Here is a 25,795-nt window from a genome sequence, read left to right on the forward strand (position 1 = left end):
TTTTTCCTTTTTTAGTTATTTACGAAAAAAATTAAAAAATTAAATTTTTTTTATGTAATCCATTAAAACATTATTTTTTTTAAATTTTAAATTACTTAAAACTACATCTTTATATTTTTTTGTTGATAGTATATATCTATACGAGTAATTTGGTGCAACTTTTAGGTCATTCTCTAATGTTTATGAAAAGTTATAAATTTTAATCTAAGAGACTGCAAAATCGCCAATTTTAGCCTGGCACTTTTGACTAGTCACAAGGGGATAGATATGTGAAAAAATTTTGCAACATCTCATATTTGGTCCTGGCCCTGAAAGGGTTAAGTACACCATGGTACCAGTTAATGATCAACAACCGTCAGAAAGAGTTTCGGCGGCCAGTTTTGGAAGTCTGGATATAAGGTTTTTGATTCTTCAGGGCCCACGCACTGTAGTTTACTCTGCTTGTGGGAAATTGAATAAAAGTATTTTTCACTTTACATACATATATGAGTAACGACTTTACAAGAAACAAAATATATAGGTCTTTTAGCTATAGTAGCAGTTACATGCAAAGTAAGGGTTAATAATCATGAGAAAATTTATAACTAATGAGCAAAGAACATGTCAGATAATTCCAATGTGAATATATATCTTTTTCGAACTTTAGTGCAGCTGACCTATATAGGTAAGGTATAACATTCTAGATTTAAAGATTATGGCTCCATGAATATCTTTTTCGTTCATCAGGCAATTGCACTTATTTAAGTGTGCAAAGTACAAACAGGGCTGTTAGAAAAGTAAAATTTTATTACTAATTGAATTTTAAACTGTGATCATATTTATTCATACGATTCGTGTTTTACAATATGAAGCAATGAGTTGAGTGAAATTATGTTATTTTTGGAGAAAGCCAAAATCCATATTCTTACCTTCGCTTCTATCAAATGAATAGGGACAAGGTATGCATTGAGTAGCTTAAATAAAATTGCTTTTGTTTTTCACAATATAATATTTTTAATATTTTATACACCATTTATTGTCTTTTATTCTAGATTATTATAGTTGGCAATTAATATAGCATAAAATTCAAAATTCTTATATCAGTCAAACGTACATTTAATGTCAGTATTAAAACTTAGGATTACATAAGAAAATATACAAGGTGTCCAAAAAGTCGGTTAAATACGTATTTTTTAAAAGTTATTTAAGCTAGAGCTACAAAACGGAACAGACTTACTGGACCAAAATATCTAACTACACGTGTAGCCAGTGGCCCACTGCTTCCTCAGTGGAAAAGTACACAAAGATACAGAATAAATTTTGAAACGTAAGCATAGGTTGGTGTGCACATTAAATTAAAGTTTTTTAATAATACAATGAGTGCAATGCTGCAAACCTGACCTCAAACAGACTACCGAGCCGGAAATGGCAGCCGTTTATAGATGGCTTGAATTTATAATTATTAGGTACACATAACCAAGGTCACGGTAGTTTGATAAATTTATTCACAGGCAAAACTAGAGCGATTGATGGCATAATCTAGGGATTAAATGACAATGATTCAAAGATTAGTAGTTTATTATTCTTATTGCTTAACTGAACATTCAACTAATCTGGTGTGTATACCAACGTATGCTTACATTTTAAAAATTTATTCTGCCTCCTTGTGTACCCGTCCGCTGAGGAAGAAGTGGGCCACTGGGTGTGTTAAATTAATTTCTCCCAGTAGGTATGAGCCGAGTTCTGTATCTCTGTCTTAAACAACTATAAAAATATTTCACCGCCCCGGGTCTTTTTGGACACCTTGTAATATGTAAAGTGCCGTCCACTTATCGTGTTACAAACTGTGAGAAAATATAAAAGTTTCTTAAAATATAATTAAATATGAATAGAGTAAAGTAGCAGAGGATGGCAGAATCATTCTACAGGCTTGTACACTCTAGTGCAGACCACATCGTCCACGGTCAGAGTCTGGAACATAAAAATTACATTTTAAATAACTTATTATTAATACGAACAAATAATCATTTGTATGTTTCACTTCTATTTATTATGCATATGCAGCGTATCAAAACAAAATACTCAAGTAAAACATTTAAATTGAAAAATGTATGAAGTGTTAAAATATGCTGCAAACAAAGCTAAGAGTATAACACAATATGTATAAACCTTTTAACACTTTTTTTTAACTTTTATTTTCATACTATGTACATTTCGAAATCTGGGATTTCATCTGCAGGTACATTTCATCATCTAAATGTACATAGTATGAAAATAAAAGTTTTACAAAAAGTGTTAAAAGGTTTATACATATTGTGTTATACATATTTATCAAACACTTTTTGAGGCTACATCTCTAATAAAGCTAAGAAGTTGATACAACTAAATTAGACATTTACAGTTCCTGCATAGTTTTTGTAGTAGATTACATCGAAATTTCAAAGCAGTGTCTTTTGTGTTCCTTTCCTTAAAGAGCTACTAAAATCAAACAATACAGAAATAGTTGTTTTACAGAAATATATTAAAAATGACAAGCCGCATCAAAACGAACTTCAATAAAAATATCGTTCTATTTTTTCCATCCGTATGCTATTTAATTCCACTCCACATTGAGTATGAGTATTGCAGAGGTTTAAAGTATTAAAACCACCTATATTGCAAATGGCAAATTGATTGAGAACAATAATTGATACATAATATTGTGAAGAAAATTAAAACCACCACTCAATTTTAAACGTAGCCTAATTCATGATCTTTTTCAAGAGACAAATATTTATAAAAAGCCAACGTTTAAAATGAGAATTACAAGAAATTACGCTCATAAAACTCAAATCTTGTTTACAGATTTGAATCAGGATATTAGTCGATAAAATATAATGAAGTATAATTTTATAAATAATTGGATTTATGAACGGTAACATTGGTAATAAATTAGCGTGATAAAATAAGTTAATTTCACAGTGAATAATTTATTTTGCTTCTTATCTGGCAAAGCCTTGATAAATATTCATGGCTGATAATTGAAAGGATATTCCCGTTTTCAGTCTTTTCTCTTGTAGAAAGATCTGCAAATCGACTAACCTATTCAGTTTTTAAATAATGTGATCAGTTTTACTGTTACAAACTATGTGAAATCGAGCGAAATTTATCCTTATATACTTTCGGAATTCTATATCCCACCACTGGGCATTGTATTCTGAACATTTCCAGAAAATTTCATTAAATAAGTGAAGCAGTATTTATCCTAGCTACCGATAAGTATGCACAAAGTAAACGCCTTAAGATGACGGTGGTTTATTCGTTTTTCGGTCCCTGCTGCCCTTTAAGATACCATTTGATTGCACCCTTAAGTGGTTTTTTGAATACAGGAAAAATAGAAAAAGGTTTTCTTATCTTTCCAAAAGGAGTTGTTAAAGCAGAATTTATGGATATATTATATTCAGGCCTAAAGAGAAATGTATAAATTTCCTACTTAAAACGCCTGTACTTCCTCGAGAAGAGATAAAAATTATTTTTCTATTTTGCCTTCAGATGAGTTATCTGAAAACGCTACAATCTTAACATTGTCTCAACCTAAATCCGATTGCACCACATGATTTTGGTTGTAGGTGCAATAAGAAAATAATGAAATCCTGGTATTAAACAAATATCACATTTATTAGTGATCGAAAACCAACAATGTATTGGCAAAAAGCCTAAGTTAAGGGCGTACCATCAGTAACTCTGCGGCATTTTCAGGAAGCCGTGTCAATGGTAAGTTGGTTGGAAAACGAATATTATTATTTTTGTATAGTTGATTTTATATTCATTTCAGGCACTACGCATAGATTAAATATCATTCATCAGGGCGAATGTGACATCCATTATGTGCGTATCCCCATCGTGTAGTGATTACCCTACGCGCACACTTAAAGTAGTAATCGGTTGTAACGGTATGTTCGGTGATTTTATCGTGTTACTATGTTCGAGTCATGTGTCGAACGATAATCGATGGTTTATCGAAGATATTGCACTAACAGTGAAATATGTCGGTTACAACAAATATTAGGATTACTAGAAAGTGAATGAGGACCGTTAATCTGCATCAGTACCACCAAAGAAGTCTAAGTTAATTAAATAGTTACGTGCAATAATCAACTAGTGAACTCTGTTATGAAGATTCTGGCATCACCACCACCTGTTCAGCATTAGTTTCACAACAGACTCGAGCTAATTTCCTCCCGAAATTAATGTTAACTTGTAGGAAACTTGCTTCACAGCAACCTCACATCACACTAGGCAACGGATGTCTCATTATAGCGAGACAAGATCATAACTTAAACTCAGACAGGTACTTTGCTTATAATTTATTAACACGAAATGTTTCCAAGAATTTACGCTACTTCACGAAAAATCTTTTAGTTGCAGCTCTTGGAAAAGAGAGAATAAAGATAATTTAGAACTAAACCTTTTCATTGGAGAATTTCGTTTGCTTTTCACCTAGACTTTGTTTAAATAAATAAAACCTCATTAGTAATGCAGATGAACAGAGGCTAATTTTTGAAAACTGCATAAATGTTTTATCTAAAATCTACGTGCAGCGGAGAATTTAAATAATAAAACAAATTATAAAAAAAAACAGTTCGATATAAAAACCTGTTATAATAATAACAATATAATTAATTGAGAAGCGCCCACAAGTACATTTACACTGACCCCGTGGCCTAACAACCTAAATTGTCAAACAAAATTGTAACAACGGTTGTTAAGGTTAAAATTTCGTCTAAATTCCTAGTTAATTCTAGGAACTACACAGAATATAAACTTCTAGTTATACATTCTTTTTTTAGTGACATTAACAATCGATATCCAAAACAGATTGACACAAAAGATGATTTAATATTCACTTTGTTTCCGAGACCTTGTTTTAAATATGGAAAATCCAACAAAAGTACTGTGATGAAAACAATGTTTTGGATGGATTCCGGGAATTACATTTGCGTCCTACCAACATACGCCAACAATGATGACTAACGCTAACGCTTCAATCAATTGAATAAACTTCCGACGTTTTTGTTATTTATTTTTCTCCGGTTGTTTGATTACCACAACAGACTTAATAACATCGGAGTACGCTTAGGATTAATGATCCAACTGTATATATTCTGAGGGCGGATCCTTGTGTGTGGATGAATGTCAGAGTGTATCGCTACAGTTTACGTTAGATCTAGTCTTTTGTGATGGGATTCAAGCGGTTTTGCATATGGATGGAGAAAAAGATTGAGCGAGGAATTGGAAAAAGGATTTAAAAAAATTAAGCACGACTTATAATACGGAAAGAACAATAATATTGCACTGTTAAACTCAGTAAACATTATTGTTACAAGTAAGAATTGATAGTTAAGATGGTTAAGGCACAAATACAAGTAAGGTGTGAGCATTAAGAATGATATATTTCGTTAATTAGAGTATTTATAAAAGGTTGCCAGCATGACCGACACTAACGCGATCTAGGTCCGACGAGATGAACCCACTCGGCTGTATTCAATGTACTCTCTATATTCGGTATATATTCTCTGGGACGTTATTACAACCGTGACATTTTAGAAACGGTCTGATAACAATATGAAAAGCTAACCAGGATGTTAATATTTACAGACAATGCAATACGATAGTATCCACTGAGTTCGTATATTTCTCGTAACATGTACGAATATAAATATCGATTTCAGTGATCATATACAATAATATATGTGAACACTAACCGTGTCCTAAAATACTATATGAAAATATCAACACTGATCGTAACGTTTAACGCAGGAGGGACAGTTTTCCTGGCTTGAAAGGATAACGGGATGTCGGACATTTGCCATCGTTATAGGTTATAAGATGTATAACACAACGTTTCGAGGATTTGAATATATCCTATTCTTCAGGTGGGGGTGGTTTGAACCCTTTTCTTTATTTCTGTCTGTTTTTTATTTTGTATGTATTAATATGTATTAATACCTCCCGCACCTGACGAAGAGGATAGATTCCAATTCTCGAAACGTTGTGTTATACCATTTATAATATGTAACGATGGAAAAGGTCCGAAACCCTGTAATCCTTTCAAACTTTCCTGTCTTATTACGCATATCTCCGATGTAACGCTACATGAATTGATTTGATCTAATGATGTTCTTAGTCCCAATTTTATAAACGAGCATCAACGAAGTGTAATAAAGCACGAACGAGGTTGAGGAACTGTACTGTAGGGGAGTACATGCGTCTGTGCGGAGTCGGACGGAAGGGCGCAGGCGCACAGACCAATCACAAGACACAATCACTGGAAAGCCCCTTTAATTGAAGTCAATAGACGCTATTAAGCCAATATAATTTAAGCAGGCATTCTATTATATCCTCATTAAATGGGTGCGTCTCCTACGTGCCGGCCTCCTCTACTTGCTCTCCAATTCTGGCAGTCACCAACCATTTCTGAGCACTCACAGCCATTAAAAATGCAAACTTTGACGTCCGTACAGAAAACCGCTATTGGGCTGGAATAGAAGTACGATATGAGATTTATAAAGTAAAAAGTGTATCCTGTTACAATCAATTAAGGGTTAAGTTGATTTGTAACTGGAATAGAATTGTAATTAAAACTTTACCATTTTAAAAAGATTAACTTTTATTGTAAATCATGATATTAGGGGAAATGAGTTAAATAATCTAACTACGCTTTATTACAGTTCTGTCGAATGTTTTAAAGCGTGAAACTGTGAAAAATTTTATGAACGCAGAATTAGGGAAGAAAAAGTTTATAGGCGTTATAAAATGGAACAATAAGTCAAAATAATTGCATCTTTAATTGTATTAAACAGGCTAAATAATTAATGTTTATTTAAAAAAAACAAAACAAAAAAACAAAACAAAAAGAATAAGAGCCGTCTAATGTACGTTGAGACCAATGATACAAAAAATAAAATGAAAGATAAACGAATAAAAAAAATAAACTCAGCACTATGTCAGCTACCATTTTGAACTAATGTCACTCTGTGTTATGTGTTTATAAAGTTGTAAAATAAGTTATGTTAATTGTTATTTCTTACAGTTTATTAAAGTATTTCTTGGCAGTTTTTCTTATACATCTTACATCAACAAAAATACTGTTTTAGACGGGTGGTAGGGTTTATTACAATGCCTGCCGTGAACAAATGTACGTGTAAAATGCTGGAAACAAAAAATAGCGGGTCCATTTAGTTAACCCAAAGAAACTTCGCACAGTGTTATAAATAAAACCATCACACGGTAGTGGCAATTAATGTTTTATATTCTGCGCAGGTATAATTTACTTTTTTACAAGAATACGGGTTGGGTAACTTTCCTATCTTATCTTATCTAGTAATGCCTCAGGCCATCAGTGCAGAATGAAGGCTCCTCTGCACTGATGGCGACGATAAAACATCCCTCGAGATAGTGCCTATCGCGTAACAGCATAAACTTCTAGAAGGTCTCATAACAAATGCCTGAGAAAGCCAAGAAATATTAGAACGTATACACACTTATAGAACAGTTTGAGTGGGTTGGTGTGTGCTAACAAAAAATATATCTCTACCAAGCTTTAGGGTTGTTATTTGTGTTTTATTGTCGATTTTGTTTTCGCTCGTAGTGGTTTCCTTTGTCTCGATGCTGTCTGTGTAGACAACTGGAAGTTATTTGTAATTGACCAGTATTTTGTAAGTAAACATCGATAAACGAATAATTTCAGTCATAAGTTGGGAGAGTCTATCACGTCTATAACCGGGCAATGATTGGATCAGAGGGTCAGATATAGTTAGTTCAAATCAATTACAGAAGCTATGATCCTATTTGCTGAAAAACATCTCGATTTATGTAACTAAATTTGTTAGTGCATAATTGAAAATAATATTTGTTATTTGTACTGAAGTAAATAGATATGGTTATATAAAGACTATTAAAAATCGTGTTTTAGACATAAGTTGTAGAAGACTGTCAATCGGTTTTGTTCCTTTGGTCTCAGTTTCGTAAATTTGGAGAGTTCACTTTGTTTCTATGTTTTTTATAAAAAATATGATCGTAAAACGATGTTTTTATAAGTGACTACTTGTCCTCCTCCGTAGAGTAATGGTTATCGTCTCGGCTCTCTAACCGAGATATCACGGGTTCAAATCCCAGGGAGGTCCAAGAATGTAACAATAACAAAAACCAGTACACGTCGAAGCCGGCATAGCTGACGCTGAGCCTTCAATGAGATAAAAAAGTGACTAGTCAAGTATTTTAAAAATAAAACATCAAATAATCTTTCTTCTAATTTGAGATTTATGTGCTATGTTTATTATAAAATAAAAGGATCAAAGATTTTGAAATGTTAAAAAATAATATTTTTTGTGTATTTAAAAATTGACATCCTTACTTTTGGAGATTTTTTAAATATTCAAATTCATACTATTAAAAATGCCACACAGTACTTATCTCATATAAAATTAAGATGTAAAATCTCTGCGTTTGGGAAACGAGTTTATATTTATATTATATTATATGAGGTATTAGTGCCAAATGTCGCCTCAACAAAGAACGGTTTTCATTCATCCTCTTGAGAATGGCCAGCGGGGGATATAGTGGGGTGGGTGGGACGGGTGGGGGGTAGTGTACCCTTGATCACCGCGTGGGCTATGACCAGACGTACAAACATGCACAGTGATTGGTTGGACTGAAGTTCCCTCCGGCACTTTGCTGGAGCATCTCAAAGGCGAAACTTATCCGGCACAGGAGACAGAGCGTGAGTTGATAAGAGGCGTCACACAAGCAACGTGATTTTAGTGCCCGCATGGTGAACAGTCTGCTTCCAGTTTACAAGTGTATTATAATATAATAAACAGGGTCACGGCTATTAGTAAAACTGTTTTATCAGTTGTCAAAAAATGGGAAAACTCTTTTACGAACACATACGCTCGCACAATCAACCACTTATCTGTTAATATGAACTGAAACTAATGGTTTTAAATCTCTGTATTATAATTTTAATTTCCGTATATTTTACAAAGTTCCTACAAAGAGCTAAACATAAACATAGGTTCCAAATGGTTTTAAAATGAAGCCGTTTTAAACCTTTGTACGCAACATTCTCCCCTTAAACGAAACACAAAATTATAGAGAATATAAAGAAATATAAAAATATCACAAACAAGTAGCTAAATTAAGAATTGATTAGAAAATAAATTAAAAAATATAGGTCACCCGTTAAAAACTCACTCTACATAAATTCAATTGCATGTGACTATTTTAAATATGAACTTCCTCAATTACTTTTAACTTATTCTTAACACGAGGTAACAAACTTTTAATTTATTTTTTGGTTTATTAATGTGCTTCTTAGAAATTTCATGCTCTAATATTGGTTTCGTAAAATCTGACGTCACGGTCACGGAGTAATTGTCTTAGTAACAATAACACGTGAATGTAACTTAAATCACTTGTTAAATAACAATAAATAACATTGATTACAAACCAAACCACATTTGTCTAGTATTTAAAATTCCATTAAAAAAAAAATAAATATCGATACTTTACTAATTGATTATTAAGGCTCCAAAATCCAACCAACTATTTACAAAAATTCCATTATGCAGGGGCACCTCATACTCGTTCAGAAGTCTCTTCGTCACCACTAATGAATTCAGTCGTTTCGCCTAAATAATACATCGCCTTTGGGCTGAGGTTTTTGATAAATTACTTTTGAATCCTACGCCAAACCAATTTTAGCATGACATGTTCTAACCACTAATATGTTTATATCGCATCCATTATTATAGAGAGAAACATAACATGTTACATTTTTCTGGAGACTACCAGGGTCTAATGCCTGCAGTTGCACAAGAAATAAGAAAGCCTGAGTAAAAACTGTAGTTTCGGGGCTAAATACATTGACATTCTTAGAGTCCCTGGTTAAGAAATGGAGGCCTATTCCTGTTTCCGAAAATAGCTCCGGGCTACGCCCCACTGGTCTATAGATATTTAAGAGCCTACATGAATCATACGATAGTGTGGAATGATAAACAACATACAGTTTAGATTTAAGAAATTAATTAGGTTTCATGCAGACAGTGTACAATAGTAATCAGATGGTGTTTAAAACTATTTTTATTACACATAAAGCACTATAGAAAGAAAGGTTTTCATGGGAACCTACAAATAGAAACGTTAAAGTATAATTTCAACCACTTATGTCCAATTTTGAACCTTCAAAATTTGAAATAAAGAGCAAATTAGGCAATTTGAGTGATGAAGGGCGTAGTTGAACAATAATAAATCAGTAAGTTAAGTACTAAGTGAGGAAAGTTTGGGGAAGTACGAGTGGGGAATGGGGAACAGCTTGGCGCGCAATAAAGAATGTTTCAATAAAGGGGTCTCATTTATTTTTAATAAAAACATGCACTGTAACATGTCCAATATGAAAGCTTATGAAATATGAGCTACTATAAAAATTAACTATTTCTTAGCTTCGATAAACTTCACCACTTGTGAGCTCAAGGGGCTATAATTTATTTTTGTTTGAATGCTAATCAAATCTATATGAAATTTAGGTTTGTTTAGGTTTGTTGTACATGTAAAATTTTTTATTTTGTATTATAAACACAGGTTTTCAAAAATAAAACCATATAAAAAGTACTAAGAACAGGTTTCACAAGTGATTATATTCAGTAGGTTCACACTTTTCGTGATTCTTGCTAGTTAGTAGTGCAATTATTTACATAAAAATAACCGGGAAATACAGTGAAACACAACTTCAGTACATATTTCCTAGTTTGTGCCACAGTTTACAAGCAGTGCGTGAACAACACACACGGATAGGAATAAGCACGTATCTGTGAATTATTCCGACAGCAAATCAGGAAGTGATTGTTCGTCACTATTGGAGTCAGAATTACACTTCCTAAGCAATTAGTTTTATTGATTAAATTCTCAGAAAATATTGAAGTAAATCTCAGCCAGCATTGATTATTGAGACTCACTTGGAAATGTTGCTCTAATAAACTTTGTAGTTGCAAATGTTTAACAAATGTTTTTTAAGCTTTCAGAAAGAAAATTACGTATACAATTTACAACTAGGCTACTTACATATTATTCAATGCAGAATACACGAGGACTACAGCTGTCTTGTCAATGGATAGTGCAAATAGTATATGAATATTTTTTTTCATAATATGTTTACTAAAATTAATAGGAAATGTAGGTTAACTACACGTTTGCCGGCATTGCACTGCCTGAAACTGGCGTGTCTGCGTCAGATGTGACTTAAACCAATTATATCACAGCTGGCTGTGTGAGCGCTAAGCTCTCTACGGGAAAATGTTTGGAACAAAGCATTAATTTAATCCATTATCTCCAACTTTTCCTCTTACAGAATACTTCCTAACTTTCCACACAACAAAAACTATACGAGTATCTGTATTTTGATGTAATTAGTTAAGTTCATAAACATATATATTTAAAAATGGTTCTTTCTCATAATTTATTAGCCACTAAATAAGAAACTTGAGCCTTCAGCACTAAATAAACGATAGTTATACGATATTTGTACATTTAGTCTCAACTTTAAAAGAATTAACTGGCCATTGAGCAAAAGTTAGTACAAAAAGCAGACAGAATCATCTTCCGGAAAGCTAAGATTGTCTCACTGAAAAAGAGACTATCAACTCAATGTTATTTTTAATGTAATACTGTATTTTGGTGACTGTTAAATGTTGGTTACACGGCTTTTGGTAGGCTATACAGTGAGTGGCCAATGGCAGTTTTTTACAAGCTTATTCTTCTTGTATTTACAAATATTGTTTTTTGTATTTTATATATTATCATCAATAACTTAACGAATTAAGCCGTGTTCACTGTACATTTTTAAACACACTAACTCTAGTTAAGATATGCTCAAATGACCCGTTATTTTAGATCACCATTTTTAGTCGATTGTGTTTAACTGAATTATTCCTTGTCAAATACAACTAATAAGGATGTTCGTGGCATTTGTTAAATTTATAATTATTTCAACATTCACGAGTATACTCGGTTTAATCCAGTTATGTATTCTATAACATCGAGGAACTCATTGGAATGCATAAACTTATCTGTTATATGTTACACTGTCTCTCTGCATACAAAAAACTACAACTTTCAGCCATAAAAATACGATTTAAAATGGAATATAGTGGAGTGAAATAATCAATTTAAAAATATCAATCTGTTACTGTTTAACCAACATCCATAGTTTTCCCAACATTCATTTTTACTGCAAACACTTTTAGAGATTAACTTCAATAGAAAAATACGTTTATAATTTATTGAATAGGAAATTTGGGAAAGTGAATAAAAGTTGCGGTAAATCTTAAAGTTAACTTATGTTCCTTAAATTAAACGAACTTTTAGCGACGAACGACATTGAATAATCGGTTTTCAGTATTTCTACTATTTAAATATTTATGATAAGACTCTTTATGATACTTTTGGCAATAAACTGAAACCCTTTATCACACTACTTCAGGCTACTCTCATGTGGTCATTTCTTAGCATGCGGAAACGGCATTGCCGTACTGAAACCAGGATTCCAATCCTGGTCCCTGAGGTGATAGATAAGCTGGGCAACGAACACTCAGCCATCAGGGGAGAACCTCGCCCAGGCTATTCCTCCGAGATGGTCACTATTTCGTGTTATATGTTTCTAAATGCAGTATATAAAGTTACTTATATAATCTAGAGATTTCATTCCTGAAGTTTAAAAAAATATTCAGTTTAGCGCGGATGGAAGGTATTCCTTTTTCTTCTGTCGACAAAAAATACGGTTACATGTATTTGTCGTTGATGATCATTTTGAATTCATCAGAGCACTTAATGATTTTGCCACGGGGTTTGTAAATGTCCAAAGAAAGTACTATCACACTACGAATACATACCATTTTGACTTCGTCCTTGGAGAACTTCCGAATAATCTTAGACTCCTTGGCGCCTTTCTGGATGTGGACCAGGGTGTCGTCACCGTCCAGGGTGATGGTGCTCTGGACCTTCCTGCCGTCCGGAGTCTCCTCCTCGAACTCCTCCCCCAGACGGAACTTGATGGCCGTGTTCTTGAAGGTGGAGTTGGAGGTGAGTGTGTACTCCCCGTCCTTCTCGGTCAGCTCGATCACGGGGCTGACCGTGTTCCCCATCTTCCGCGTCACCAGACCCACTCCTGCAACAGACCGGGGAGGTCAAGTAAAGTCCCGTACAAGAAGAATCTCCATTGTAATTAGAAACACCTTATTGGTGATTTAATTTCTCGATATTGCCAGCTCGAGGTTGGTACAGCACTCAATGGTTGACCATTCCCGAGAAAAGGTTCGGAAACAAAGTCAATTGATCAGCTTAAGTTTATGTGTACTTTACATTGATCAGTGAAAGTCCATTTACAGGGTTCATTCCTAGATACAGCAATGGTGGACATTCCTCACACTAATGCTTTCGCCTTGGGTTATCACCAGTTCAAAATCCACAGATCACAATAAATTGTTTACATAAGCCAAGCTGAATAATATATTTCGTTTATAAATTAGATTATTAGTTTCATAACACCATGTTTAATATGATTGTAAATATTCAAAAGTTGTTAAATTTTAAATATATCTATTTACCACGCAGTGTAATGACGATTTACTGAAAATTTCACTAAAAATGGTACTGTCTTTATATCTCAACCAGATACAGTGGATATACATAACCAAATCATGTCCTTTAGCGGGATACAATAGTAGAGGAATAGATTTGTTAATGTAGTTAGCCGTAATGAAATTTGCATTTTATAACACAGAATATAGAACATTTTTTTTATTTTAGTGAAAACACGTTTTGGAGCACACACGTTTTAATTTAAGAAAAAGTTTTTGTATTTAAAAATAAAATTGATTAATTATTTTAAGACGACCTCCACATATAACTGATACCACACCAAGTTTTATCGCATGAGGCTTAAAAACATGACCTTGATTATAAATTCTAATTATGTTTTATCAGTCTCGGACAACGACACTAAGTCTGGTTAAACTCCACAGTAGACTACAAAGGTTGGGGTCACATTATCTGAAAGTACACCAGCCGTTGCCATAGATTAGTCTGCAGAGAGGCAACAACTGTAATTATCACCACTAAGTTGCACATATATCAGCAGTGTTTGAATGCGAGAAATATCAGTTTACTCAACGTTATATTTGCTTTGAAGTTCTATTCTTTCGTATACTGGCCAAAAACTCTCACGAATAAAAAAGACCGGCTTTTATGTGTACTAAACAAAGAACCGCTTGTATAATTGTTTCTGAGCAAGAATAACGCGTATGTAAAATAGAAAATAAAATATTAGGTTCAAGGAACTGCAAATTAACAGACATATTCAAGTGGTTCAAAATCACTAAACTCTAAAGAGCACCACTTTCAGAAAAAAATACGATCCAGATAGTAAAATCTTATAGCACTGCTAAAAGTACACATTTTTATCGCCGTATAGTCAAATTATAGTATCAATTATAGAGATAGTTTTAAATGATTTTCATACGATAGCATATAACATTTCTATAGCATAATTAAAAGTATAAATTTAAAGTTTCGTTTCTAAGTAGTAAAATGTGTAGGGATATTGAAGAATTGAGCTTATATTTGTTTTTTCTTTTTAATCACTATATTTTAAAATCGCAATGACCAATGTTGTATATTTTTTCCTGTTTTGTGAGGCCTTTCAAAAGCAAGGGTATCTTCTTCGGAAACATCAAAAATGTAAATACAAACATCCATAGCATTTTATCGAGTCTCTTATACAGTAAAAGATTTCAAAGTCTAGGAGCTGTAAGAGACTAAACAATTCTATAGGCTGAATACTACTGGAAGCTGGAAGTTTCGAAAAGCAGAGAGCTTCTAGACTTCGGAAACTTCTAGACAAAAGGATTTCAAATGGTCCGAAATTCACGTTCTAAAATTATCGACCAATTGCTTTACACCTCAACTAATTTAAATGAACATTTCAATTAGTTTTTAGCAGCATATTGGGAGTAACAACGAGTTAGAAATTTAATAACACTAAAATAGCCATTTTATAATTCTAATATTATCAGAAAAGAACTAAAACTGAATTTAGAATAGAGAGGCAGACAAAAGTTTATGTATGGTGTTTCTTAGTATATGTCTACTTCTCTGCCACACTTCACACTAGTACTCGATCAACCTGGGCTTATTTTACACAGAAAACATTCGCAAAAACACGTAGCTGAAGTTATTTCCAGCATATTATTTACCTTTCACCACAATTCAGTTTTGAGTTCCTTGTCCAAGCACAGAATGGCTCAATCATTGTTCTGCCTAAAAAAGTTGTTATAAAGAACAATGCTTGTAACACTCATTATAATTTGATGTTTTCAGATTTTAAAAGAGGCTTAAAATGATGGGTTTGAACGTCAAAATATGCAAGGGGATGGAGGAGAATCGTCGATTTTAGGCCGGCTGTTGAGTTTTACTTATAAGAAAAATAACGAGCAATAACAATGAGCATAGCGATATGGGAAATGTCTAATTTTTAATATACATTTGGTACGCATCCAGATTAATTGTATTGTAAAGTGTATACTTTTTGAATATTTCAACGATTCAGTACAACAAAGTTTATCTGAATAAGAGTACAAAAGAGATTTTATCTGAATAATCTATATAGAAAAAACTACAAAATATTTTGTATGCATATCAATTATAACTGTAAAATGAGCCATCTTCCACAATTCTATGACTAAAAATTATGTAAAAAAGTGCATGAGGTTTACCGTTGTTCTTATGGGGGCTACACTCAATATAGCCACCAGTATAGCTCTTAAACAAGGGACATTCTATCATATATGTTTCGAAACACAATTTTATGAGTTCAATGCTATGCAAGTAATATAATCTTTCCGCTGTTTTAAACACATTGAGTTGTACATTTTGTGGTAAATTATAAATCTAGATATTAAATAACGAACGGGGAAAATAATGATTCATATCTAAGAAAGCTTGGTAGTTTCTACTCGTATCGCGCTCCGCAGGTGATGTGGCTTTAATGACTGTACCGATGTGCATTTACCCCAAGAATCGAGAATAGTAATCGTCGAAGGACAAAAACTGCGTGAAAGATACAAGTACAAACTCACCCATCGCCTTCATGTACTCATCGAACTTGTCGCTGGTTGACAGCTTGTACTTGCGGTTGAGGATCAGAGATGCCATGGCAGATGTGGATGCGGTGAGAGTCTGACGAGAAGTGAGCGGTCTATCGTCGACCCTAAGACCTAATTTGACCGACCTGAAGCTGCAGTGACCCCTGAGTCACACAGACAACAGGCGTTATCAGGGAGATAGCGCTCCCGGCTTCCGCCCACGTCAAGGGCGTGACCGCTTCATCGACAGCGATTGGGTTCTCAGGCAGATTCCGGTAGCTACCGCCAGGCTGCCGGTACAAGCCGTGTCCCCTGAATTTTTATTTATCATTCTACGGTAATGTTTGTAGCAATTGAGAGCAGACGTAAACGGCATTCAAGGTTTCGACCAGCTGATTTCATCAATAGTTCAGACCAGGAGCGTACTCACCATTTACTTTAAACAGTAATTAGCCGCATAATCGCAGAGGAAATTGTTAATTTGTACTACTAATGTACAATGCACTACTTAAATAATCATTTCCACTGAGTTTTAGCACACATTAATCTTTAATCTGGTTAACTGTCAAAATTTCATTACTCATCCTACCGGATACGCCTGTTCCCAACTGAGGATAAAGCTAAAATTTAATTTTAAGGAAGTTTCTGAAATAAAATAAATTGTGATGAAAAAGTTGTTGTGGACCAAGACTGTTTATGCTTAGTTTATACCAGCAGTATAAACGCTGTGGATTAATACAGGTTATGCACAAATTATGCAATCAATATGAACATTGTAGGCCAAGACAGTTTATGCCTCGTGTATGCCAGCAGTATACACGTCGTGAATTAAGACAGCTTATGCATAAATTATGCCAGTAATATGAACCAAGATAATATGGCTAAGACTGTTTATACTTCGTTTATGCTAGCAGTATAAATATTGTGGGGCAACACAGTTTATGCCTCCAGCAGTATAAACGTTGTGCTCAAGTCAGTCAGTTTATGCCCCGTGAACGCCAGTGTACAAACGTTGTGGTCTAAGGCAGTTTATTTCTCGTGTATGCCTCGAGTGCAGCAGCAGTACAAACGTTGTGCTCAAGTCAGTCAGTTTATGCCCCGTGAACGCCAGTGTACAAACGTTGTGGTCTAAGGCAGTTTATTTCTCGTGTATGCCTCGAGTGCAGCAGCAGTACAAACGTTGTGCTCAAGTCAGTCAGTTTATGCCCCGTGAACGCCAGTGTACAAACGTTGTGGTCTAAGGCAGTTTATTTCTCGTGTATGCCTCGAGTGCAGCAGCAGTACAAACGTTGTGCTCAAGTCAGTCAGTTTATGCCCCGTGAACGCCAGTGTACAAACGTTGTGGTCTAAGGCAGTTTATTTCTCGTGTATGCCTCGAGTGCAGCAGCAGTACAAACGTTGTGCTCAAGTCAGTCAGTTTATGCCCCGTGAACGCCAGTGTACAAACGTTGTGGTCTAAGGCAGTTTATTTCTCGTGTATGCCTCGAGTGCAGCAGCAGTACAAACGTTGTGCTCAAGTCAGTCAGTTTATGCCCCGTGAACGCCAGTGTACAAACGTTGTGGTCTAAGGCAGTTTATTTCTCGTGTATGCCTCGAGTGCAGCAGCAGTACAAACGTTGTGCTCAAGTCAGTCAGTTTATGCCCCGTGAACGCCAGTGTACAAACGTTGTGGTCTAAGACAGTTTATTTCTCGTGTATGCCTCGAGTACAGCAGCAGTACAAACGTTGTGCTCAAGTCAGTCAGTTTATGCCCCGTGAACGCCAGTGTACAAACGTTGTGGTCTAAGGCAGTTTATTTCTCGTGTATGCCTCGAGTGCAGCAGCAGTACAAACGTTGTGCTCAAGTCAGTCAGTTTATGCCCCGTGAACGCCAGTGTACAAACGTTGTGGTCTAAGGCAGTTTATTTCTCGTGTATGCCTCGAGTGCAGCAGCAGTACAAACGTTGTGCTCAAGTCAGTCAGTTTATGCCCCGTGAACGCCAGTGTACAAACGTTGTGGTCTAAGGCAGTTTATTTCTCGTGTATGCCTCGAGTGCAGCAGCAGTACAAACGTTGTGCTCAAGTCAGTCAGTTTATGCCCCGTGAACGCCAGTGTACAAACGTTGTGGTCTAAGGCAGTTTATTTCTCGTGTATGCCTCGAGTGCAGCAGCAGTACAAACGTTGTGCTCAAGTCAGTCAGTTTATGCCCCGTGAACGCCAGTGTACAAACGTTGTGGTCTAAGGCAGTTTATTTCTCGTGTATGCCTCGAGTGCAGCAGCAGTACAAACGTTGTGCTCAAGTCAGTCAGTTTATGCCCCGTGAACGCCAGTGTACAAACGTTGTGGTCTAAGGCAGTTTATTTCTCGTGTATGCCTCGAGTGCAGCAGCAGTACAAACGTTGTGCTCAAGTCAGTCAGTTTATGCCCCGTGAACGCCAGTGTACAAACGTTGTGGTCTAAGACAGTTTATTTCTCGTGTATGCCTCGAGTACAGCAGCAGTACAAACGTTGTGCTCAAGTCAGTCAGTTTATGCCCCGTGAACGCCAGTGTACAAACGTTGTGGTCTAAGGCAGTTTATTTCTCGTGTATGCCTCGAGTGCAGCAGAAGTATAAACAGCAAGATGGAGTTGTTTTGTTTGATTTATGAAAAGTCTTTATCGTTATATGACTTCATATTTTAACTTCGACTTCAAGTGATTGCCCGTTAATCCATCAGCGAAGTAATAAAACGAAACGATAGTCTTCATCTATAGGCAGTAATGAGTAAGCCGTGTACAGTCATATAATAAATCTACTTAATGATTACTCAGATTGCTTCCAAAGGTCATGATGCACTGGGCACTCGATAAGAACAGGGCCGTATTACTCATAAGTTAGAGCCGTCGTGAACCTAGTGTATTGTACTGCGCCTAGGCACGATTTTAATTTTCTTTCTTTCTTAGCTCGTATTCTTAGAAAGCCATTAACCGTTCCATGTGTTTTTTAACTTAACAAGCATTTCTCATGGTCGAATTCTTACTTTAAAAACCAACTCTTTTCTTCAAAATACTATTCTTTTTTAAAGTATCACGTTTGTTTCATTTTCTCAACAATTTATATTGATACAATTTTCTATAACCAAAATCCTCTTCTTATAGTGAAGCAAAATTGTATTTCTGGGGCTGCGTAGTTTCAAAAGTAATCTAGCTCATATTTTAGGCTCATGTATGCTGTTCTTGTATGTGGTATGTATGACCTCCTAGTTCAACTTTAACTTCACGCGTACTTGTGATACCATGCTCTTAATTTTCTATAACTTTAATTTGCAGTTTATTTTGGTTCTCCTTAATGATACTGCGATCTAAAAATCTGAGTTGGAAAATTCAAATAAAATGGATACAATGCTTTAAACCATCAGCAATAATTTACTTTTAAAAGCAAACTAAGTTTGCTTTTGAGCTCATGGAGCTTTTGGATTCTTTACTATCTCTGATGTCACAGTTTAAAATTCGATAGTACGCTTTTATTACATTTAAGTTTCAAATATTTTCTTTCACAATGTGTGGATAAAGAGCGTTTCAAGTGTTGTGGTTTTCATCATAAAATTCGGCTACAATTTTGAGATTTAAAATGTATTTTTTAATTAATTTTTATGCAAATACTGGTAAGGTACGATATTTATTATAAAAAGGACTCTATTTTGCGGCCAAAAAATTAAATAGAGTAGCGATAAATTAGAAAGACAGATGTGAACCAAATAACCCATATGTGGGTCGGATACTTTGCTAAGATCACTAATTTTTGTTAAGAATTCATTTAGAGTAAACCTTTCTTGACTGCCCTTAACAAAAGCGAAGTTGTCTTCGAAAAATTATTCATGTAATCCCGATTCTTATGTAACGTTACACAGTATATTATGGATTTAAAGCGCCGGCTCTGAAATCGAGACAAAAAATTAAATCTCTATTTATCAACATCAACAACAAATTGAGTTGAATTAATGTCTTCAACAGCGCTATTCATTTGAACGCCTCCGCTCTCGTTTAGCCCACACATCATACGTCCGTCACTCCAGCCCTTCAGCACCAGCCCTTCCCCTCGCCACACCCTTCCCCTCGTCATAACCCTTCCCTCACAATCATTTTCTCTCAGTTGTCACTCTTCACACGGTTGGGGAAAAATGAACTGAAATGTTAACCATATATTCTGTGGTGTCAGATTTATATTTAACTTGTACAATTTCAGGGAAATAACTTTTCAAGCCAGGTAAAACGGTAGCTTGTTTTTTTCAATTTCAACTGACGGTTACACTTTCACACTTTGTGGTTTGCGCGTTTTAACTACAATAAAAAACCGGATTTTATACTAAAGAAATGACCATTTTATAAAAAACGTTTAGGATTGTATATTATTCTGGAAACAATTTTATCTACACATAAAGTAGATATTGTGGGAAGAGTTATGTCATGCTCGTCTGAATAGATAAAAACATGATTCCAAATCGAACATTGGTCCAAATCGAAAATGACTCCATGATTCTAAGAGTCAAGTCCGTGACAGCGACAGTTTCCATACGCTGCGCTAAGAGGAAGTTGAACTGGAGACAATCTCAACATTAACTTTAGCTGTTATCAATGTAAACTAATGATTTAGCAATATGCCTTGACGTTATTTAGCCTGTACAAAAATCCATGTTAGAAAATTAAATATTCACTTTAATGCACATTTAGGAAGATCCCGAACTGACGTTGCAGTATTTGCACAAAAAAGAAGCATAAACAATGTCAAAAACTGTCATTCAATTTGCAGATATTAGGTTATTTAAGTTTAAAAACTTTATTAAGATGCCATTTTATTCATACTTGAATAATTCTGTATATTTAAATTAACAAATAACGAGTCCAAGTTGTATAAAAATGTTATGAAAAATCAGTGACCCAAAGAATGTAATTGAAAGGGATCCGTTTATTAGCACACATGTTATTATGGATAAAGGATGTTATTATGGATTTAGATACTGTCCAGAGACAATACGCTGGAGTCTTATAACAGAGATTAGTGATAATTTTGACATGTGAAAACGTAACCGCAAGATTGTTTAAATAATAAACCTAAAGAAAGTTGTTCCAAGCGAATCCTTCTTAGTTATTACCTCATCATCAATACAATTGTGCGATAAAATCTTCTAGTTTTCTTCTGTAATTCTGCATTGCAAATGTTCATCGAGCAGTAAGAAGAAAGTTATTGTGCACTGGATCGAGAACTTTTGTTATCGACGGAAAAATGTTTATACCCGATGAGCGCTCAGAATTGAGAGCTGTTGAGTGGGTCTCTCATCCGCTTAAAATCCACCAGCCAGGTATTGCTTTTGCTCAAGACCACTTTCTGCACTGTCCTACAGGTACTGTGATCGACTCAATGGATCTTAGAAATACCAACGACTCATAACTTGTATTCCAGTTTTAGTTTTGAGCACCCACTCTACATACACACATCTTTCAGACGTCGTTTTCCTGACAATAGTCTGGTGAGGATTCTGGAATTATTTTCACATTCTGTTGGTGTTGTTAAGCTACGAATTCCCCTAAGGGCACTGTGTCAGCTGGACAATCTTGGATAGTTACGTTCAGAAATTATTACATCCGGTGAGGTAAACAATGATCTCCCCATATCCCAGCTCCATCCGGGTTGTCCAACGACTTCTATAGAGTTCACCAGAGTCATTATTTGCTTTTAGGGAAGAGAGCAAGGCGAAAGTGACTAGCTGTGAACTCGACTATCCTAAATTCTGGGAATTGCACGTTTACTTTCCAGGTTTCAATATGTTGTTCAATAAACGTGTACGTTCTTGCCAGTCATCAATGTTACGTACTTGGGGTTCAGTCCCCTGTTCCTCTAATAAACCAAGTTCATCTCGTTTCGGCAAGGAATCTGTGGGAATAGCTGGGGAATAGGGACTACAGCACCTAGCTCAGATACTGTCCGCTAAGTATCACCAACGGGTATGAACACCTGAAACCTTTCCGCAGCAGAACCACCCTTATCTCGCACCTGTACAGAAGCCACGAACTACGAGTACAGCATCCGGCTCAGATACTGTCCGCTAAGTATCACCAACGGGTATGACCACCTAGACCTTTCCGCAGCAGAACCACCCTTATCTCGCACCTGTACAGAAGCCACGAACTACGAGTACAGCATCCGGCTCAGATACTGTCCGCTAAGTATCACCAACGGGTATGAACACCTGAAACCTTTCCGCAATATCTATCAGCATCTTGCACCTGTACAGAAGCCACGGACTACGTGGAAGACACACACTCAACACAGTTACACCCAGATCGTATATCAGACGACTCCCAGAGGTAGATATACCGGGTCAAGGTTACTAAGTTTGGGTTGCCAACAGCCGCCCAAACGAATTGGGTTATTAGTTACCAATAATCTAAATTGGGTTATTAGGCAGATGGTTGTCATTAACCATAATCGTACTCTACCAACTGAAATAAGTTTACTGAGTGACGTTAATCGAATTTAATTACCTATCAATATCAGCTGATCGTACACACAGTCAAGTACGTTATTTTATCCACACGATCCTTATATTTCACGATGATATAGGTTGTCACCCGAAATTGGAACCTGTACCAACTTATACATATTATTTTACACTTCCATATAAGGTTTCGCAAAACACCAAGTGCGCGATTCGGAATTGGGGTATACACTCGGTATAGTACGAATGATACAACACACGCAACTGCCTAGTAAACAACTGTTTGAGTACGGCGTTGTAATATTATTTCCTATTTCATCATTTAGAGTCTACACAGGAAAAAAAGAAAAGAACGTCTGTCTTATTTCGATCATGTTACTGAAAAAGAACAAATTTGTAAAGAACATACAAATAGCAAAGGGATTTATTAAACTAGGGTGAAAACATATACTATCAAATAACTCTGTAAGCTCTCTAGGCCTTATTGTGACACGTTACAGCTGTACAATGCTGTACTTTAGTAACAAAAGCTTGTGTCTTTCAAATAAGGCGCGTACTGTATTTATTTTACTTAAATAAGAACTTCTTTCAATGTTACAAACGTTTTTTCAATAACTGGTGTCTGCCCCAATGCACAACTTACTGGAATTCCATTACTAGCCGAAGAATACTTTAAAAAAACTTTTCATTATTGAAAGATAGAACGACAGATAATCATTCGGAAAAAATTACATCCGCCTGAAAAAGTTTTTGTTCATTAAATTGGGTATCACATGAGTGTTTAAATAACAAAAGTCTACACACCAAATCACTATAAAATGATGTTAGATGTGTTGGGATAGTTAGGCTACATGTGTAAAACACACATGTTAAAATCACTTATCAGTGTACTGAGTTTGTTTACGAATGTATTTATTCTGATATTTTCTCGTTGATGGGATACCCTTAAGGGCAATGTAAAAATGTTTGCTAACACTAGTCACATCCTATGGGGTGATATGCACCATCATCGAACTCACTGTTTTTCATGTAAAAATGCACAATTTTATACGTCAGTCCTTTATCGTGATATTGTTCGGACAGACAGAAACTAAATGTTTCCAGCCCCATGAGTGATAGATAGGCTACCGCTCAGCCACACTTTTATGAACTAATTCAATTCCATTTTTATACACGTTGAAGAATACTTCTCCTACATGGCAAATGATTAAGTTTATCTCACTACTCGAAACCTATCGTACAATTACACAATATCATATTCAGCCTTTGAAAGTTTTACTCCTCGAGTGATATGGTTTGCTAACGCTCAGCCAACAACACAGTTTTGTATAAATTTTAACTCATGTATACACGTTTTGTATGCCTCCCGAGTAATAATGTAACCCATAGCTTCCATTTTGTACATGCTGTTATGACTCAGTGATGTTCGATAGTGTAACAGTAGGTTTGTAGATGCGTGGGCGTGACACCAACACATTACCATATCTCTGATTAGGGCTAAAGGTCACTTCCCTGCCTTATCTATGGCCTCCTAACGCTCGATAGCGCTCAGGAATCGTGAGACTTGTCTCGTACACCGGCAATGCACTTCGTTAATTTGGGGGTGGGGATAAGATATAAATAAAGATCACCTTCTATGTAAATAAATATATAAATAAACATCCTTTTGATAGACCTCCGTATAAGAAAACCCGCAAAAATTTCAAAGGTGTCTCGGAGGATCAAAAAAAAATCATCTGTTTTTCGCTCATGTTTTACTAATATCTCCATAAATTATTCGTAAAAAACGGACACATTCAAATCACCCATAACATTCAAAATTATTATTTTTACAGTGTAAATGAAAAAACTGTTCTTTATTTTTTGTCACAGTTTAAAGCAACTGATTTCAATTACTGAAGTGAAATTTCGGAAAAGGACTCAGAAATATGATTGAATTGATTGAAAAGATATTTCGTTGTAATTTTTTAAATTATTCGTTTAAGAATTGTGTTAGTTTCATAACAAATTTCACTAAAACTGACCCAAGAATAAAAAATTTCGAAGAAGAATTGATAATTGCTTCGGTAAAAGCAGCTATAAAAGTCTTGGTATTTCCTTTGTTATAACAGTAACGCTCCAGTTAGAAACTTATATTTTCAATTCTCATTTTCTGTTTTGAACATTAACAATTTATTTAATTATTTGTTTTATATTCGGTTATAACGTATAATACGCAAACAAAACTTTATGTTTATGCTTGTAAAATTTGTTTTGCATGTACAAATCTTCAAATGGCCTTAATTGTGAAATCACCACTAATATATTTTTGGTTAAGTTAGTCATTAATGAAACAAAAAATATCCATGCAAACGTTTAACGCTGTATCTCAGAGTTACAAAAAACAGTTAAATAAACAGATAGGCAAACGGGCCAACTTTGGCAATAGGCTAGGAACGTTTGAAGCTTGCGTATGACACACTGTATGAACTTCCCAAGGGGTCAGAGGTCAATTTCTCTCTCTCTCTCTCCCTCTTTCGGTTGATCCACACACGTAATCTCGCACACAATAAAATGCACTGCACGTTCAATTTCAGTTGAATTTATTTGTTTGCAAGTAGAATATCAATTTTAACGCATGATTTAAATCAAGAGTGTATATGGGTGGTAACGGTTATTATAAGAAAAAAACGGTTTTAAGAAACTACATAAATGAAGATTCCAATTATTGAAGCAAAATTTCGGGAAAATATTCACAAGGTTATCCATAGTTAAATATCATTCATAAAAACAGGTTTGGTGTCAACCTATTCGGTAATTTAATATGTAAATACGTAAGGAATATTTTCATGCAAATTGTGCATCAAACTTTAAAGACCCAAGTCGCTGCAACAGTGAGATTGTAATTTCAAGCAAAAGCCAATAATTGGTGGTGATTAATGGATTATGATGATTGCTATCATCAATCATCGCGGAGGTGTCGCGACATTTCACACCTACCAGATGTCGTATAACAAATTGACAATTGCATTCCACCCTTTAAATTACTATTTCATTTTTAAAATACTTCCTCGTAACTTGATTTATCTTATCGTATAAAACTGTGTTATTGGATTGTTTGAGATGTTGGTTAAGGTTAATGTTTGGAATTCTCCAATCAAGATTTGCCCTTGGAGATTAATTTTTATTCTTCTTGCAAGTTCACT

At 35.1% G+C, this 25,795-nt stretch overlaps 1 protein-coding gene across 2 annotated transcripts in view; it reads right to left on the minus strand.

The window, feature by feature from the left end:
- Positions 1 to 964: 964 nt before the first annotated feature.
- Positions 965 to 25,795, minus strand: part of LOC124369965 (fatty acid-binding protein, muscle-like) — a 30,095-nt gene continuing 5,264 nt past the window's right edge. The window contains exons 1-3 of one of the 2 annotated variants that reach the window (XM_046828197.1): positions 16,149 to 16,301; positions 12,906 to 13,180; positions 965 to 1,950 (exon numbers count right to left, since the gene is read on the minus strand). In XM_046828197.1, the coding sequence (XP_046684153.1) occupies positions 1,897 to 1,950; positions 12,906 to 13,180; positions 16,149 to 16,224 (405 nt within the window). In that variant the 5' untranslated portion in view covers positions 16,225 to 16,301 and the 3' untranslated portion in view covers positions 965 to 1,896. Of the gene's footprint in view, positions 1,951 to 12,905; positions 13,181 to 16,148; positions 16,302 to 25,795 lie in introns of those variants that run through there. The other variant, XM_046828198.1, reaches the window with a different exon arrangement.

The sequence above is a fragment of the Homalodisca vitripennis genome, chromosome X (assembly GCF_021130785.1).
Source record: "Homalodisca vitripennis isolate AUS2020 chromosome X, UT_GWSS_2.1, whole genome shotgun sequence".
NCBI lineage: Eukaryota > Metazoa > Arthropoda > Insecta > Hemiptera > Cicadellidae > Homalodisca > Homalodisca vitripennis.